Source organism: Danio rerio, chromosome 23 (assembly GCF_052040795.2).
Source record: "Danio rerio strain M-AB ecotype USA chromosome 23, GRCz13ab, whole genome shotgun sequence".
Taxonomy (NCBI): Eukaryota; Metazoa; Chordata; class Actinopteri; order Cypriniformes; family Danionidae; genus Danio; species Danio rerio.
This window is the reverse complement of record NC_141043.1, coordinates 27,993,128-28,011,555: the sequence shown is the minus strand read 5'-3', so window position 1 is coordinate 28,011,555 and position 18,428 is coordinate 27,993,128. Positions and strand designations below refer to the sequence as shown.

General features: G+C 34.6%; 2 protein-coding genes across 5 annotated transcripts in view; both read right to left on the bottom strand.

Annotated features, from left to right (window-relative positions):
- Positions 1–194: 194 nt before the first annotated feature.
- casp9 (caspase 9, apoptosis-related cysteine peptidase) lies at positions 195–14,778 on the bottom strand. Of its 3 annotated transcripts, none has more exon segments than NM_001007404.2 (10): positions 3,589–3,900; positions 4,237–4,346; positions 5,242–5,433; positions 8,353–8,500; positions 8,691–8,780; positions 8,895–9,071; positions 10,924–10,973; positions 11,089–11,193; positions 11,346–11,544; positions 14,432–14,778. In NM_001007404.2, coding segments are annotated over 10 exon segments (1,311 nt in total). In that variant the 5' UTR covers positions 14,564–14,778; the 3' UTR covers positions 3,589–3,792.
- Positions 14,779–17,742: 2,964 nt separating this feature from the next.
- The window catches only part of nol9 (nucleolar protein 9), a 15,739-nt gene continuing 15,053 nt past the window's right edge, over positions 17,743–18,428 (bottom strand). For both annotated transcript variants that reach the window (NM_001442822.1, NM_001442821.1), the window contains 1 exon segment: positions 17,743–18,235. In NM_001442822.1, coding sequence (NP_001429751.1) covers positions 18,113–18,235 — 123 coding nt within the window. In that variant the 3' untranslated portion in view covers positions 17,743–18,112.

The window sequence follows — 18,428 nt, the reverse complement described above, 5'->3', positions numbered from 1 at the left end:
TGTTCCTACTTATTAAATATATCCAATTTTTGTTAAAAGCAAAACATTAACCAATAAAACAGATATGTTCAATCTGTGAAGAAATTAGACAAGGTTCCCATAAGCCTTTAACTGTCTCACCAACAAAAACGTTTTAGATTGCATTTCTTAACTCTTAATGTCGCTAGTTAACATCTTAAATGCATTTTTTTTTTCAACACATCTCATAATATCTATAATATCAACCATTTGGTAGAGGTTTATATGTCGGTTTATGGTAAAAGTACCAGAATTAATCTGAAAATAAGAAGTGTAAAACCTATTTATTTAAGAAAAATAATCAAATTTAAACATTTTTTAATACCAAATTTTAATTTTGCCTACGGCATAAAATAAACTCACTGACCACTTTATTAGGTACACCTTTTCAAGTACCAGGTTGGACCCCTTTTGCCTTCAGAACTGTTTTAATCGTTAGTGGCATGGACTCAACAAGGTAATGAAAATATTCCTCAGAGATTTTGGTCCATATTGACATGATAGCATCACGCAGCTGCTGCAGATTTGTGGGCTGCACATCCATGATGCAAATCTCCCGTTCCACCACATCCCAAAGATGCTCTATTGGATTAAGTTCTGGTGACTGTGGAGGCCATTTGAGTACAGTGAACTCATTGTCATGTTCAAGAAACCAGTCTGACATGATTCGTGCTTAATGACATGGTGCGTTATCCTGCTGGAAGTAGCCATCAGAAGACATGGTCAGCAACAATACTCAGGTAGGATGTGGCTATGCCACAATGTTCAATTGTTACTAATGGGCCCAAAGTGTGCCTGAACCGTTAATAATACTTATTTACAATAAGGCCAAAATCAAGTGTTGTAGTGCAACAGGATTATGTTTGATTTTGTTGTAAACCAATGTTTAAAATGGTCATTCTTTAAATGAATTTAACAGTCATAATTTAAAAGATTCAAAACAAACAAGATTTATTGTCTACCAAATGAAATAAGCTATTTTACTGGGTCTTCAGGAAATCCATTCCTCCTGCACAAAACGGCATAATAAATCTGCGTAATCCCCATTTTTGGACTTCACAGACAGTCCAAGGACAAGGTCTGTGTTGACCTTCAAACACTGTAACTGTAGCCTGGAACAGTTTGGTTTATCGTGTAACGAAGATGTTGTTTTTTGCTCTGCGGAAGCACATTAAATTATCAAGAACTTCCCAGGGATGAGGAATCAGGGTTGAACTAATATGGCAAAAATGACACCAGTGTCACTATTTTGAAATCTTCCAGAGCTGAAATGTAGATAGGCAATGGGCATTTTGTTTTTAAAAATGCAGACCTATCACAACAGAATTTTTACCAATTAAATGTAGTCCAAAACCATTTTTAAAGATTCATGTGGGCAGCACAATGGCTTAGTGGTTTTCACTGTTGCCTCACAGCAAGAAGGTCGCTGGTTCGAGTCCCGACTAGGCCAGTTGGCATAACTGTGGGAAGTTTGCATGTTATCCCATGATCATATGGCTTTTAATTTAGATGGACTAAAAAAGTGGCCGTAGTGTGTGTGTCAATGAGAGAGTGTATGGTAATGGTCTTAAACTCAATTCCTGCAGGGCCACAGCTCTGTATATACTAGTTTAGCTCCAACCACCTCCAACTCACACCTGCTTAATAGTCTCTAGTAGTCTTGAACAACTTGATTAGTTGGATCAGTTGTGTTTGATTAGGGTTGGAGCAAAACATTGTAGAGCTGCGGCCCACCAGGAATCGAGTTTGAGAGCTACGGTGTATGGGGTGTTTCCCAGCATGGTGCTTGGTTGCAGCTGGAAGGGTATCCACAGTGTAAAACATATGCCAGAGTAGTTGGTGGTTCATTCTGCCGTGGGGACCCCTGATAAATCCAAAGGAAAATGAAGGAATTTCGATGTTTTTAAAAATTATTACACATTTCCAAAAACACAGTAAACACATGGCAGCAAACAAAATGCAGTACAACATATCAGGGGTGCCGCTGGCAGGTACGGCCCTTATGAAAACCTTTAGTGGGTTGTTGCTAGATCGATATGTTTGCGTCCTAAAGTTAACAAGAATTATTTATATTATTTATTAAATTACTAATTTACTGTATTTTATTAGCGTCTACCCCCACCCCAATCCTAAACCCAACCAGTACAGTACTGTAAAGACAGCAGTTCTACCGATCATTACTTATGCTATCTTTTAAATTACCCAATAAATTAGATTTTTTAATGCCTACCTCCACCCCAACCCCAAGCACAGCCAAGTAGTTTGCGCTGCCATTTTGTTAATAAACAGAGAAGTGACCATTAGCCCATTCTGGGACGAGATATCCGTTATGAAAATCATTACCTACTTTTGCACTACTCCTAAATAACAACTTGCAGAAAGATGTAAACAAACAAGCAAAATGAAGTTAATCCACACTCTGGAAAAGCAGTATTAGCAAATTTATGAGCTGCAACAGCACTACCATGTATTGTTTTTTTGTTTGGCTTGCCAAACTTTCCACTGGTTTAAATTTAAAATCGATATGTACTGCTCATGTCTACATACATGACACATATTACACATGCACATGATGTCACTGTTTTCAAAGATTGCCATATTGTGACTGTGTCCGAAACTTCAGACAGACAGCATTAAGATTTAATCAGGCACAACTAAATAGAGAGAGCTTTGTTGTTAACTAAGGGGATATTTGCTTACTATTCTCTTTACTACTAGCTTACATCTTCTTGCAAAAAATGCCATCAAAAGTGGTCAAAAACACCCAAAAATGATATTCAAGTGGCACATTTTGAGATGCCAGGTTTAATATTTTAGCTCAACTCTCAGAAAATGCACAGTATTGTGGGACATTGAATGCAAAGGACAGACTGAAATTCATTCAAAGAAGTACCAAGAAGACAGCAAGTGAACCAGAATTTGGATTTGAGCGTGCCTTGATGCCTTCCTATCTTAGAATACCGCCTCTAAGTCTGAAAGCAGCAATTTAGAGCTTTTAATTCAGTCTGAGTGTATACACAGAAACAATAATAGCATTGCTTTATAAACATTGCACTTTCAAACTGATTTTTGTTTTCAGCCCCCAAAACACTGTTTTCATGTAAACAAACAGGCAAAATGCATTAAAATGTTCACGCTTTTGGATGAAAACCTGAACATTGGATAGATATAAAACTGTTGCGATAGACATTCAAAATAAAATAGCAAGCTTTAGATTAGCATAACAGGGCACTTAAATCACACAAGCCTATATATCTGTACACTTTCACATTCTAACAAATGTAGTGACAGCTTCTTTGCTCTTGTGTATTATCTTGGTGTGAGAGGATCTACAATAATAATTTCCTTCCTCTCACCAATTTCTCATCTATTTACCATGATGTATTTAAATTAGGCTCTTTTAGTCTCATTACTGGAACAATAATTTCCATTTCAGATATTTACGTGTGTAAAGGTTTTTATATTTAATAGAAAAGTGTGACTTATTATTTAGTGTGACATTATCTCCCATGGAAGTCTCATTGGCCTCCTTCTGGATGTAAACTAAATAATAATAATAATAATACAATATTAATTGTTTATGATTGTGAAGTTTACTTTTTATTAATTATTTGCAAGTGTAAAAATAAACAGAATTACAATAAAAACAAATACTTCAGTCAAATGTCATAATCATAAGGCTCAGTTAGAGGTAAAAAAAATACAAATGTTTTTTTTTTCAGGTACATGGTAATGGTCTCACAGCACAGCAATTATCATGCAAATCTTTACTGATCATGACTGTGAAGACTGAAAGTAGAGAAGTTTTCGGAGGAAGTTGAAAGACCCAGGCATTTGTTTATACAGGCCTTTGGCAGATATTTGTGAGACGGCATCATTTACCTAAAGGAAAAAGATATTTAATGAACACTGTACGCTTATTTTATGCACTATTTTGTTATCACAGCACCTAAAATGTCTGTTTTACTTCAATAAACTTATTTTTAAATATAAATGTTTTTTTGTTTTCATACACACAGACTTTAAACCTCAAGGTAAGATTGAAAAATTACACAATTAATAATAAGCTGCATAGTTATTTATAATTGTATAAAGCTGTATAGAATATATACACATTGCTCTAATCATTATTGATGCATATACTGTATAATGCATCTATCTGTGGCAGTTTCCATCACATAAATCAAACTTCAGAAGATTTACAGGACAAAGACGTACCAACATCAGCATGGTCACCAGATCATCTGTGATTGCGTTTTCCTCCAGCACACGATCAAGATTCTCCACATACCAAGAGCCGGCCTCTGTGTCCCTCCAGGAGACATAACCTGCAAATAAATCATCATGCACACCATTTAATATGAACTCAAAAATACAAAATTAGTGTGTTAAAATTTGACAAAATCCACTGGTCTACAAGATTTTTGGTGGTTTTCTGAGATGTGCATGCAAATATGTTATTGAATCATGTTTGGCAAATGGTTTCTCTTTCTAAAGCCAAAAACGATGTTTAAGTTTCGAACCATAGATAGTTCTAGGCTTTTATTCTACAGGGGACTGAGCCTCTGCTACATATGGTGGTTTATATGATCATATAGCTTAAATTATTATCAATTTTTTTAAATGAATGATTCAGTAACACACTCAAAGACATCATGTTTCAATTTCAAATGAATCATTCGATGACAAATATGTTTTTGAGGGTTGCATGTCACTAGCCAATGGCATTGCATTCAAACGTTGATTTCAGTCTTTGCCAAAAACATAAGTAAAGGATTAATAACATACTCAAAATTGTCATCATTAAACGATTAATTAGTTTTTCTGCATGCTTTTTATTGCATAACCAGAACAAAAATATACAAAAGTGGAGAAATAAGTAGTTTTTTTTTACAGTAGCAACAAAGGAACAAACAAAAAAGTATTGAAAAAAATACAAATAAAAATACAATTGAACAATAATAAAAACATCTATAATTAATGAAAGTCAAGCATTTAGGCAAATTTCAAGTCACATCCTCCTTGCTTACAGCTAAAGCTACAGAATAGGCATTAGCAGAATTAAAAAAATAAATAAATAAAAATAAAAAAAATTAACTTGGTTTGTTATACTGTGATTGCTATCATAACATAATATCTCAATTTATTATCATTATTTTTAGATCTTTTAGAGTTAATACGTTTAAGGGGGCTGAAATGACAGCCCCTGATCCAAACACAAACCTGGAAATGTTGAGTAGGACACCAGGATGTCACTGGGCGTGGGCAAACTTGCCCGTGCATCAAGTTCATCAGACGCCGTGCTGAGAGAGTCACTGCTAGAGGACATGGGAATAGCGTCCATCTCGTCATCTATGCCACCTATACATGGTTGAACGTCATCTGGAGAAACCTCAAAACCAATATCCTTCTCACCTACAGGAGCAAACAATAGACAGTTCCATAGTTTGAAAAATAGCAATCAACATGGAAAACATTCAATTAAAATAAAGTCTTGGGTTGTTTAAATGGTTCCACTGATGTTTGGAGTCCATACACAAATGACTGTTTAGGCTGAAGACTGCATTGTGTGCCTTTAAAAATACTCAAATGTGCATCTTTGCACTTTACATATACTTAGATAGCACATTTCTTGTATTTGGGCCAAGTTTTCAACCTGCCTGTAGACTAACTTTGTATTTTCCCACTAGACACACTTGTAATGCAAGTGTTTACTAAGCTTCATTTTGATTTTTAATACTTAGGATTTTAAAATAAAGATCTAAATGAATGTTTGGTCTTACCTGTAACAGACAGTACAATGTAATAATACATATAATCATTTTAAATAATGTACCAATTTGACACATTCATCATTGCACGTTAGCACTTTGTTTATCCGCTGAGTGTTTTACACTTACTCTGCTGTACATTTAGTGTGTGTTAATGGTGCTACATGTTGGTGTTTTTAAGAGCTCATATAATCTTGTGTACTTCCTGTTGCATGCACACACTTTCAAAAGGCCAAGTGTGGGTGTTTGGACAGAGCCAAACTCTTGAATGCCCGGTTTTCATGACAGTCTTTTTGATGCAGTTTTTTAATCAGTTTTCACCAACATTCGGTACAGATGGTGATAAGAGACATAACTTTAAACAAAATGAAGAAAATATGACAATGTCAGCATATGGTGTTTGACCACTTTGATGTGTCAACAACCACAAAAGCTAATCAAAGTGAAACAATTTGTACACTGGCGCATTGAGACATTTGCATACTAACTAATGATGCACACACATTAAAATTCTGGGCCAAAACCAAATATTGTGGATGCAAAACCTAGAGTGAAAATGCTTTGTTATCATATTTTTTATTTTAATAAACAATAAGCAATCATTTTGTAGAACTTAAAAAAATATTACTCAATAACTTAAATTAAACTGATAAAAAAACACAAAAGTAAATAAAATAACCACATTTTATTGACAGTAAATATTTAAGAGAAGTGGCATTTTAAAAGTGTTGTGCACAGCTAGTGTTTCCTCCCATACCAATAAATATCTGGTGAACGGTTATTATGACTTTTTAAAAATTTTATACAGTTCCTTTTTCAACATCAATGTTTTAATGTAATTAAAATATAATAGACATCAGCATTTATTTCACTGTTTAAGCGTAAAATTAGATAAAAAGCCTTTTACATGCACACCTCTGTCAGGATCAGCAGAAACTCTGAGGTAAATAAATTTTAAAGACATGTCATTGGAAAAATGTTATTTAATGCAGTGCTTCTTGTGCATTTTGAAACCCACTTCATATCGTAAATCAATCAGCCAGTGGAGATCGTTGATTTTTAAAGAAAACAGACCTAAACGCATTGATTTTGTAATGGCATACAGTTCACCGAAAGCATTTGACCCAGGTTACTGAAATATTAAAAGTTCATCGCATGCACCCTATAGCACTATTACAAGCAGCAAGAACAAGTATACTACATAGAAATTTCTTGTCGGCTTGTTATTTAAGCGTACATGAAAAAGTATTTGAGAACATGAGCAAAATATCCACAGAGCGGAATATTGATCGTGGCACATGTTGGTCGAAACTGCTCTTGAGCGACACAAACCATTGAAATGAATGGGTTTCATAGATCAGTACTTTCCACATCCAGTGTGAAAGCTGCTTCACCTCAAGCAGTGACTATGGCTGGACGAAGACTAAAACCTGCCCACTAAACACTGCAAGCCAGTAATGCACAGCCTTTTTTGGGCATATTTGTTGGCCTCATTTCTTTTTTAGCTGAAAAGCAAAATACTATTTTTGGTTGATAATTTCTGGAGGCCTAACATTAACTGCATCACTAAAAAAAACTCATTCTCACTTGTGAAGGATACCGTTCTGTTAAACTTTATATAATGCATGTAAATATGCAAGTATCAACCATTATATTGCATTCCATAAAAGTCTGCAAATATTAAAGAATCATCTTCAGAACTGCCACTTCAACGTAGTCAAACTCTGTGTGTTATATGACTACAGTATGATACTTTCTTAATTACTTACTCCCAGGGATGTTTATTTCGAAGTTGATATTTAGCCACACCATGTTGGTGTTTGGTGTTTCGTAACATCAAATTTTTATGAGGTGGGTCATTAGCCCAAGGTTCAACATACACACATACACTATGAACTATTTAGTTTTCCTAATACACCTATAGCACATGTCTTAGGACTTGTGGGGGAAACCAGATCGCCTGGAGGAAACCCACGCAAACACGGAAAGAACATGCAAACTCCACTCAGAATTGCCAACTGACCCAGCTGGGGCTCGAACCAGCGACCTTCTTGCTGTGAGGCAACAGCGCTACATTTTGCCGACTACAGTATGATACCTTCCATAAATGATGCACACCATTCACTGTGCAGCTCAAATTCTACTATGTGGACGGTGCACTTACAACATGCCTGAAAAGTGAAGCTATTTTGATGGTGGCTGGCTGCAGTACAAGTTATAAACCTGACCCTCTCCATGTAAATGAATGTTACGAGAGTCAAAAAAAAAAAAAATCTAATTGCACTTTAAAGAAATTTTCGACAGTATAAAGTAGTTCTTACCATGCTGATTGTGTTTTTTTTTTAAATTTGGGACATTCTGACTTCACTTTTTTAATAATATGTTTGTCTTTTTTTTTTTACAGTCTATTATACAAGAGCATACATGAAATGTTGAGGCAGAAGAACCCACTAGGCTCACATGTGTAAACTCGTTCCTCTCCTGTCATGTAGTTGCTTAAATGGCTTAAATGTGTCAGCAATTTTTAGCTACAAGACTCGTAAAACATTTTTAAGGTGCCCACCTCCTCCGCAGGCCTGGATGAAAAATAACTTGGGCTTGCCCTGAAGAGAAGGACAGTTTTGGCCATTGAGGTAGTTTGTGATTATCTGAATTGGGACAGCCGGTCCGTCAACACCATGAACTGCACCAGGGAATCGATTATGGCTTGCCTGAACATTAAAAAAGCACAAAAGAACCACAATATAATTTGGTAGTAGGATCCTATTTTGATGTTCTCCAAAATGAGGAAGCAATCAAAACCGCTCATGCAAACAAATGAAGGTTGTTCTTCTTTGTTGAGCAACTAATAGTGTTCAAATATAGAATATATTATATGTAGCATTTAGCTAATTGTTTTACCTCAGTGCCATGTGAAAGGATGATGACCACACAGCAGTCGTACGTAGAGTGATCTTTCTTCGCTAAAGATGCCATCTCGTGCCTTATGCGCTACATATCGGAGCAAAACATTTCAATTAATTTCTAAAAAACTTGTTAATGACCGAGGGATATTTATTTTGCAGCTGTGTTTACAGAGAGAAGAAGAGGAAATACTGAGCTTACTTTAGATTTCAAGTTCCTTTTTACTGTAACCTCAAAGTTGAGCGCTTTAAATCTTTTCTCCAGCTTGTCGCAGTCGATGTTGGAGCCCTTGCGGTCATTTAGTTCAGAGGCTTTTTCAAAGTTGATATTGTTTATGATCAAGCAGACCCCACACGGACTGGCATCCATCTTGTAGCACTGAAAAAATATTAAAAGGGTGTTTGGACAATGGCAGTTCATTACGCTGTGGCGACCCCAGATTAATAAGGGACTAAGCCGAAAAGAAAATGAATGAATGTTTGGACAATTACTCTCAACTTGATATTCTACTTAAGCTTGTGAATACTGAGAACATCCTAATGGAATAACATAAAAATATTTACATTACCAACCCCTGTAAGTGCTCCAATTCATGATGCAGCTCTTTATAATATTACAATATTCAAATAATACATGTGTATTAAATATGAATGGGGGAAAAATAAAGTATAAACAATAAAAAGGATAGAAAATGACTATGGCAAAACTGTTTTTACACACATTTAATTTACAAATTATACAATAATATATGCTACTGTCTCATACTGTACATCACGACCTGGGAATATTTAGGGCTTATTCTTTAGGTACTTAAGTTCTTATATATTAGATACTGATAACTATTAAATAGACGGTAGTACTTATTCACAAGATACTAGTATCTAATCATTAGATACTAGGGCTGCACGATATTGGAAAAATCAGACATTGAGATATTTTGTTTTGCTGCTATATATATATATATATATATATATATATATATATATATATATATATATATATATATATATATATATATATATATATATATATATATATATATATATAGTGATATGGGTGGCACGTTGGCGCAGTGGGTAGCTGGTTTGAGCCTCAGCTGGGTCAGTTGGCCTTTCTGTTGGGAGTTTGCATGTTCTCCCCGTGTTCGTGTGGGTTTCCTCCAGGTGCTTCAGTTTCCCCGACAAGTCCAAAGACGTGCTATAGGTGAATTGGGTAAGCTAAATTGTCTGTAGTGTATGTGTGTGAATGAGTGTGTGGGTGTTTCCCAGTGATGGGTTAAAGCTGGAAGGGCAACCACTGCGTAAAACAAGTGCTGGATAAGTTGGCGGTTCATTCTGCTTTGGCGACCCCTGATTAATAAAGGGATTAAGCCGAAAAGAATATGAATGAATAAATGAATGGTGCGATATGAATATATAATCACCATATGATTTGAATAGCTCTATTTTGAAAAGATTTTATTAATTTAGATCGACTGGGGTGATCAAGTCTTATTCAATGCAGTGAATCATAAAATAAAATAGATTACAAGCATGAATAAATATGATAGAGTAAAAATAAAAGTTATAAAACAGTGTTTTATGGTTTTCTGGAGAGTCTAATAGTATTCAAGTACAGAAATTGAACAAGCAAACCTAAAATTAATCACATGGTGATCATTGTATAATATATAAAATCTTAAAAATGTTTATATAAAACAACAAAACTAATCCTGTGATGTGACTCTTGCAGGTACACACATTGCAGTACTGATGCTCAAATAATATATTGTTTAGCCCTAATAGATACCATTAAAAAATTTCAAGTTTTGCATACATTTTACACATTTTTTTTATATAAAAGCAAATATGAAACATTAAAAACTATATGAATATACTTCGAAATAGCATAATGAACAAATATATTAATTCACAAATCTAATTATTATATTATTTAAACGCTATTTATATAAATATATAAATGTTGAAAATTATATGTATATATATATGCTTGGTATCACTTTATTTTAATGGTCTCTTTAATGCATTTTGTTGAATATGAGTTACATTGCATCTACGTGCCAACTAATTCTCAATAGATTATGAGTAAACTGTTAGGTTTGGGTTGGGGTTAGTGTAAGTTGTCATGTACTTGCAAAGTTTCATATAGTCAGTTAAATGTCTGTTGAAGAAGCAGTATATATATATATATATATATATTTATTTTTTTAGTTGAGGTTGTAAGGGATTACCTGTATACTGTCACGTCTTGGCCTGGTTGGTCTCACCACAGTTTCAGAGGCTGTAGAAATGCAAAAAAATAAAAAGTGCAAATTCATGCTTTATAAGCAGTATATACAAGCATTATTTGTACTCTGTTTAAATTAAAACAGAAACTTATAAAGCTAGTGACTTACGTGGACTATATGTCTTGTGCACCGGCAGGCTTTCAGGTCTCAGTGGTACTAATCGTGGAGAAGCGATATCAGGTTTGTCTGGCTTTTCAGTATGATTTAGATTTTCTGCATTGAATCATAAGATCAGACAAGATGATTGCCAGTTACGGCTACGGCTCAAGAGGATCATGGTCAGATAAGGGTGTTTTAAGTTCATATTACAGGAGCATATCTATATCCAAGTAAATCCTGTGTTACTGATGGAAAAACACACTTACGGACTGGCAGAGGGATCGGTGAAGGCTGTACAGAAATGACAGGAGGGCGATGAACACCATCTCCGCTTTGAAGGAGCTCTGCAAGATCATTGTGGCCAGTCTCACGCAGGGAATCAAGAAAGGCTGGGAAAGCAAGACTTCCTCTCGTCTCCAGGTCTTTCACCAGTTGCCTGGCTTGGTCACGTCTGGTTGCCTTGCTCTGTTAGAAAAAAAGTTTTACATGAAATTTGCAATACAGTGTAATTACTTGAATGTTTAAAGTTTTTTTTCTTTATTATGCAAAAAGGAATACAAATGACATGCAATCAAACTCAAATGGAAAACAGTAAAATAAACAACAGCAAAAAAACACATATAAAAACGGTCAGGTACAGCCAGGTGTGCATGTGTGTGCATGTAATAGTAAGTGGGTGGACAGGTCAATATGTTGTTTAACCAATAATTGAAACTGTTCTTTAAATAGTTTTATATTTCTCCACTGTTTTTAATACTTAAATGCAGTATAATTGCAGTGCTTGAGATTTAAATTGTAGTTTTTTTTTACTTATTAAAGCCATTATGTGAACAGTCTTGTGTCTTGTCTTTTATTTAACCTATTTTTAATTATGTTTGCTTCACATTTTTGCGTATTCCTTAGTTACTAGTGGTTTTTTATTGGGCACTGGAATAATTTGATTGCTAGAAATGGTTCCTAATCTTTAGATACTATTATTTATTTTTAAATATAGATTATTCTTCATTAGATACTGGTATTTGATATAAGATGCTATTACTTATTCATCAGACACTAGTACTTATTAAATGCATTAAATACCAGTACTACTTATTATTATTTTTTTTTTTTGTTAATCGTATACTGACCCTTCTAAAATATATGTAATGTTTAATTTTGTTACACACTTTTGTTTATTCATATTTATACAACAGTTCTGTCTGGATCTCGAATCTGATTGGCTGATAGCCGTGATACATTTAAGTAATATCAGCATCTGTACAGCCTCTTTACCCTTTGTGTATTACTCCGCCCAAATACACCCAGCAACAAGCAGACACTACAGTTTGACAAATATTACTGCTGTTAGACAACCAAAAATACTTTTGAGGCTTTTTTAGTCGAGAATGAAGTTGTTAAGATTGCAACTATGCAGTTTATTTGCAAGAATAGTGCATATTTTAAAATATTTACAATTTCTGAGAGACAGCTCGTCGGCGACAGTTGACGTTTTCTATCCACAAGATGGTGAAAGAACCGCATAATAAGCCCTTACGCTTAGAAGATGTAACAGTCTGATTTCTAACTATTGCAGATCAAATCAATATAAACTGGTAAGCACACTTGCCAACACTTCAGTTTTTCCTGGGAGTATCCCGTATTTCAGACCAGTCTGCTGCAAACATCCCGTTTTTATTTCTTTCTAAAAAAACTCAAGTAATTTCACCCACCCCCCTCTTTGGTACAGTCTGTAAACTAAACACCCCCGGGTTGCCAACTTTGGTACAGTACCAGATCTAAGCAACCACGCAAAACCCACTGCATCCTGTTCTCAACCTCATCCCAGAACACCCAAGGTCTCCCGGGTTTCAGAGACATGTTGGCAGGTTAGATGATCTCTCTTTTTTGTATGTTGTAGTGCTGTATTTATACCGATTTGCTCGCATATCAGGAATGTGTGTTGTGTTGGCAGATTGAAATAAGCAAAGTTCGCACATGTGTAGCGTTTTTCCTTATCGCAAACACAACAGCAGTCTGGTAACATTAGTGGATTCGTTGTTATTTTCGGGGTTAATTATTGTGAAATTCCGATTGCAACAGAGAAATACTGTAGACTGTAACACTGTAAGAAGATGTCTCTGTAGATGGAAGGCATTTCATGTCACGTTCAGCCTTATATTCTTAGTGTAAGCAAAATCAGCAGTTTTGTCATCACTTTAGACATGAGTCATTCAAACACTAGCTCTAAAGTGACGTTGGTGAATTAGTACGGCTTCCGCTGTTTTGACATCAGCTGCAGATGTGAATGAATGGCGGAAGAAAGTAGTTCCTAATACAGAAGAGTTTTAGACTGTGTTTGATTTTCTTTTTTATTTACAAGATTGTGCCATCGAACTGTTGTATAAACGCAATATCACACTCGTAGCAGTGTGCTATGGCTGTATATCAGCACTGGTGGGGCCTGCGGCCTCTTGCCAATGCACGCCTCCCACCAGTGCTGATATACAGCCACAGCACACTGCTACTCGTGTGATATTGCTCATAAATATAACTTATAAATAATTACATTGGTGAGCTTCTTCACAGGCATACTTCATTGAGGCCAATTAGCTCGGAAAACCAGTTTCAGCTAGTTGCTCAAAAAACTCAAAGGGTGGCAGAGCTTTTTCTGTCACAGGCCCTCATCTTTGGAATGGTTTGCCTTTACATATCAGGTCATGCTCTTCCCTTGGTGCTTTTAGGTCGCATTTAAAAAAAATCAACTTTTGTCTCTTGCTTTTGATTGCAATTAATTAATTTAAATCTGTGCTTTATAAATAAAGTAAACAAATAAACAATTAATAATTGTATTTGTACTTTTTAAATACACACTACAGTAATATTTATTCAAATGGTACATTTTATTAATAAGAATTGCATCTTGTAATAACAAAACAGGTCTAATATTAGTTCCCAATAAAGAACTATTCGTACCTATTTACGTAGGTAGTTAATAGATGCTACACACAAAAAATAGTATCTAATGATGAATAAGTACTATCCCTTAAACAGGCATGAAAACTTAGAGAATAAGCACTATTAGTCAATGAGTACGTTCTAAAATATGCCATTATCTAAAAATACTGCTAAGAGAAAATAGAAAACATTATAGTATGTTTTAGAAAGTCTTCAGTTTCCATTCTCCTTTGTGGTGTGATGCTAAGCACCTCATTTACACCACAGATTGAAAGAAAGTGAGTAAACAAATTATTTAAACTGTTTTTTATTCATTAATTCATTCATTTATTTGTGTACTGTTCCTTTAAGAACGGGTGTTAAACTTTCACAATGCCCTCAATTTCTTTATGAGAATAACGGCATCAATAAATATTACCTGTATTTCATCGATCATGTCCTGAGTGAAGACCCCCTTTGACAGAAGCTTATCACAGACGTCTTCGGGATTCAATGCCTTGACGAGGTTTAACCTGTGCCGCTGAAGAATCTGTCTGTGTTTCTGCTCCATTCTGACAAGAGTTTCCAGTGTTTATGACTCCGACGATTTCGAAACAATATATATTTTTGGTTGCTAATGTGTGTCAATAATACTCAGTAAACGCGTCAAACACAGTAAAGATGAATTGTGTTGAACTGATCAGCAATGAACATAAAAAAATGAACTGTCCTCATACGAGCAGCTCCCATTCGCTTCCTTGTTTACATCATGCCTGCGCTGACGTCACTGTCTCCGGGCTGGGTAGTTGTTTACTAGAAAAGACGTACAGCGCGTTTCATTTTATGTGGAGGATTATTCAGGTGATTTCCGTAGAAATTACATTTCAGGAAATTCCAGAAGTAATGTTAGGCAGCTAAATGTAGATTTTTTCAGTGTTCGAACTAAACAGTGGCCCAACAAACACATCAACGTTATAATGTCTGTACAACGTTGCATTTTTATATATACTTTAAACAATGATAATTTAATAAAATGTAAATGTTATCACCCATATGTTTTTATTAATAACGTTTTAGTGACAATGATTATATATGACAATGAAGAAGCAAATTTTTAGTTTCTGTTATACTGGACCATTTTTGTTTCTTATTATTTCATTAATTACGTTATATTTAATATACATTACATATTTTATATATACATTTAAACAAGGATAATTTAATAAAATTTAAATGTTATAATGTTGTTATTAATAATGTTATATTGACATTGATTATATATGACAATAATAAAGCAAGGTTTTACTTTCTGTTATCCTCTAGGGTAATTTTTTTTGTTTCTAATATTACATTTATTATGTTGCATTAAACATATAATACATATTTTATATGCACATTTAAATAAGGATAATTATTTAAAAAAATTTAAATGTTCATTCTTTAATTTTCTTTTCGGCTTAGTCCCTTTTATTAAACCAGGGACAGCAGAATGAACTGCCAACTTATCCAGCACATGTTTTGCGTAGCAGATGCCCTTCCTGCCTCAACCTATCTCTGGGAAACATCCATACACACTCATTCACTACAATTTTAGCAAACCCAATTCACCTGTACCGCATATCTTTGGACTGTGGGGGAAACCGGAGCACCCGGAGGAAATCCATGCAAACAAGGGAATAACATGCAAACTCCACACAGAAACGCCAACTGACCCAGTCAAGGCTCGAACCAGTGACCTTCTTGCTGTGATGTGACAGCACTACCTACTGTGCAACTGCGTCACTAAATGTAAATGTTATTAATATTAATTGACAATAAGCCCTTATAAATCCCTTAATATGAAATTAAATTCTTTAAAAACAAAAATGTTAAAATATTTCGCTATTTTTGCACTAACATCAAGTCTCATGCATGTCTCATTAATGTTAATTTATAATTTCTCAACATTAATGTTTGAGTTTGCTGCCAAAATATCCTGTGTACTGTCCAGAGATTTCCAGTCAGTCATAATTTATATTTTTAAACTCATGATTAACTATGTAAAACTTTTCGTATTTTCAATTTAATGTCATGCTTTCATGTTAACATGCCATAATCGTGATTTTTAAAGTAATAAATGATCATATTTATGTTTTCTTTGTTTATTTCACGGTGGAATTTGGCTTTCATACTTTCATTCATAGTTTGATTGTGCATGTGTACTGCTTATATGCATGTGGCAAAATCATGTAGGTACATTAAAAGTGAAAACTGCATCGCCACGTACTGGTAAGGGAATGACATGCAGGGAATGATGTAATAAAAAGGGCAACAACTAATGGTGTATTTTGAGAAGAAAGGTTACAACTGGTGGTCTGTGTAGAATGGGTGTCCTGTAGAGGAATGTGTAAGGTCATTATTGTTTGAAGCTGCTGGAGAATGAGGTTATTTGTAAAACAATGATTGTGTACGTAAAACACACATATAAAGTTATAATTGTGAGAGGTTTTCAAGAGTGAGTGACATATTATGACAATTATGTACCATCATGCCAATGTATGTTAACACTCAGACAAGATTGAATCTATGGAGAGAGAACTCTGGTGTGAAAACAGGTATTTGCATTGTAGGGGACAGGGCCCAGAATAACATGAGCACCTAAAGATATACTAAACCCTCAGTAAAGAGAAAACATCCTAAAATGGTCAGTTACAACGAGAGAAGTGGGGAGAGAAAATCAGTATAAATAGTGAAGAACAGACACTTTAGATTGTCCTGGAGTGAGACTAGTGATGGGACTACTTATGGACGTCTCTGCTTATTTGGAAAATATTTCAATAAAGTATATTCTTCTGATATTCATAACCCCCAGTCTGAGTTTGATTCATTAAGAGAAAAGCCGAAAACCACAACAGCAGTTTGCAGTGCGCGTTGCTCTGTGTCGGATTCCAAAAAACGAAGTAGCTCCAGACTACTGAAGTTTAGTGACATTTCTTGTCAATAATGTCTGTGACTGTGACCTTTTGCATCTAACACTGTACGGCTGTAAACTTGTACTATGTGCGGCATCCAGATGTGCAGGCTGCAAAATGCCTGCGCAGCCTTACACATAGTGCAGAAATGTTAGAGGAATTATCGAACTGTCAGTTTCATTTTATTGAAAAAATACATACCGTGATTGTTATCGTTATCGAATTATCGCCCAGCCCTACTCAAAATAAATTCAAAATTTAAACATGTAAAAGAACACAGATGTTGTACAGTGCAAGCTCTATTTTTTTTGTTGATACACCTATTTACAATGCACAGATCTAATACAATGCACCAAGAACCAAATGAACCAGTCTGTAAACAACAGCATGGGTTCTTAAAGGAATTACAGCTAACATTCAACATCATGTGAATATAACTTAAGATATATTTACAAATAAAATAATAAAAAAAACACTTATTTATTTAAAATACTCCTGTAACATAGTAAATATTGAATCATACTATAGTAAAATGTATTATACTGTATGTATTCTAGTATGTACAACTCTTCAATTAGCAAATAATTAAATTAAAATGTTTAACTTTATTTTAAATCTATAATTGTGCTATAGCATATTATAGTATTAACTATAGTAAACTGATTTATTTAGTACAATTTATATTGAAAATTTAATAGTAATTAGTTTATATCACTGTAGTTGTATTGCCACTTAGAATATTGGCAACTATAGAATTAAGTGCATAGTTTTTTGTTTTTTTATCAATGAAGGAGAGCCATTTCTTGACAAAAATGAAGCAAACCTTTAATATTTTACAGTCTGAATGATCTCGGATTGGAAATGGGACAAGAGGAAACAGAAACTCTCAATGACCTTTTCATAACCATTTGACAAACTGTAACAGTACAGCAAATCAAAACAAGACTTTCAAAACTCAAGGATCTTAAAATCGGAGCCGTTCAGCATGGGATAAAGAAACCATGAATCATTTCATACATTCCATCTCTCCATAGTATACTGTTCTGAAAGCCAAGATACTGGTGTAGATTTGTACATTTAATGGCAAAATGTTCCTCAATATGTTGGGTATAAAACAAACACAAGGATAGAAATGTCATTCACAAAAAGTAGAGTCCGTAGAGAAGAGCTTAGTTATCAGACTTTATAAAACCAGGTCTTGTTAGTCCTTTGAAGATGTGGAGCTTTCCTGCGCCTTGCACCTCAAAGCTGTAATCTGTGGTAACGTAAGGTAAATCTCCTTCAACTCCATGCTGGAACAAAAGAAAAGAATAACAAGAGACTCATTATGTTAGCTGACCAATCAGAGCCTCTTGAGGGCAGGCCTTTTAGAGGAACTAGGAAATTTGAAAGTCGTTATCATGTCAGCTGAGTAAGACCAATGGAAAAAATAACCTGATTTGCTACAAATAAAGCATGAGCACATATTGCTTTACATCTTAAAAA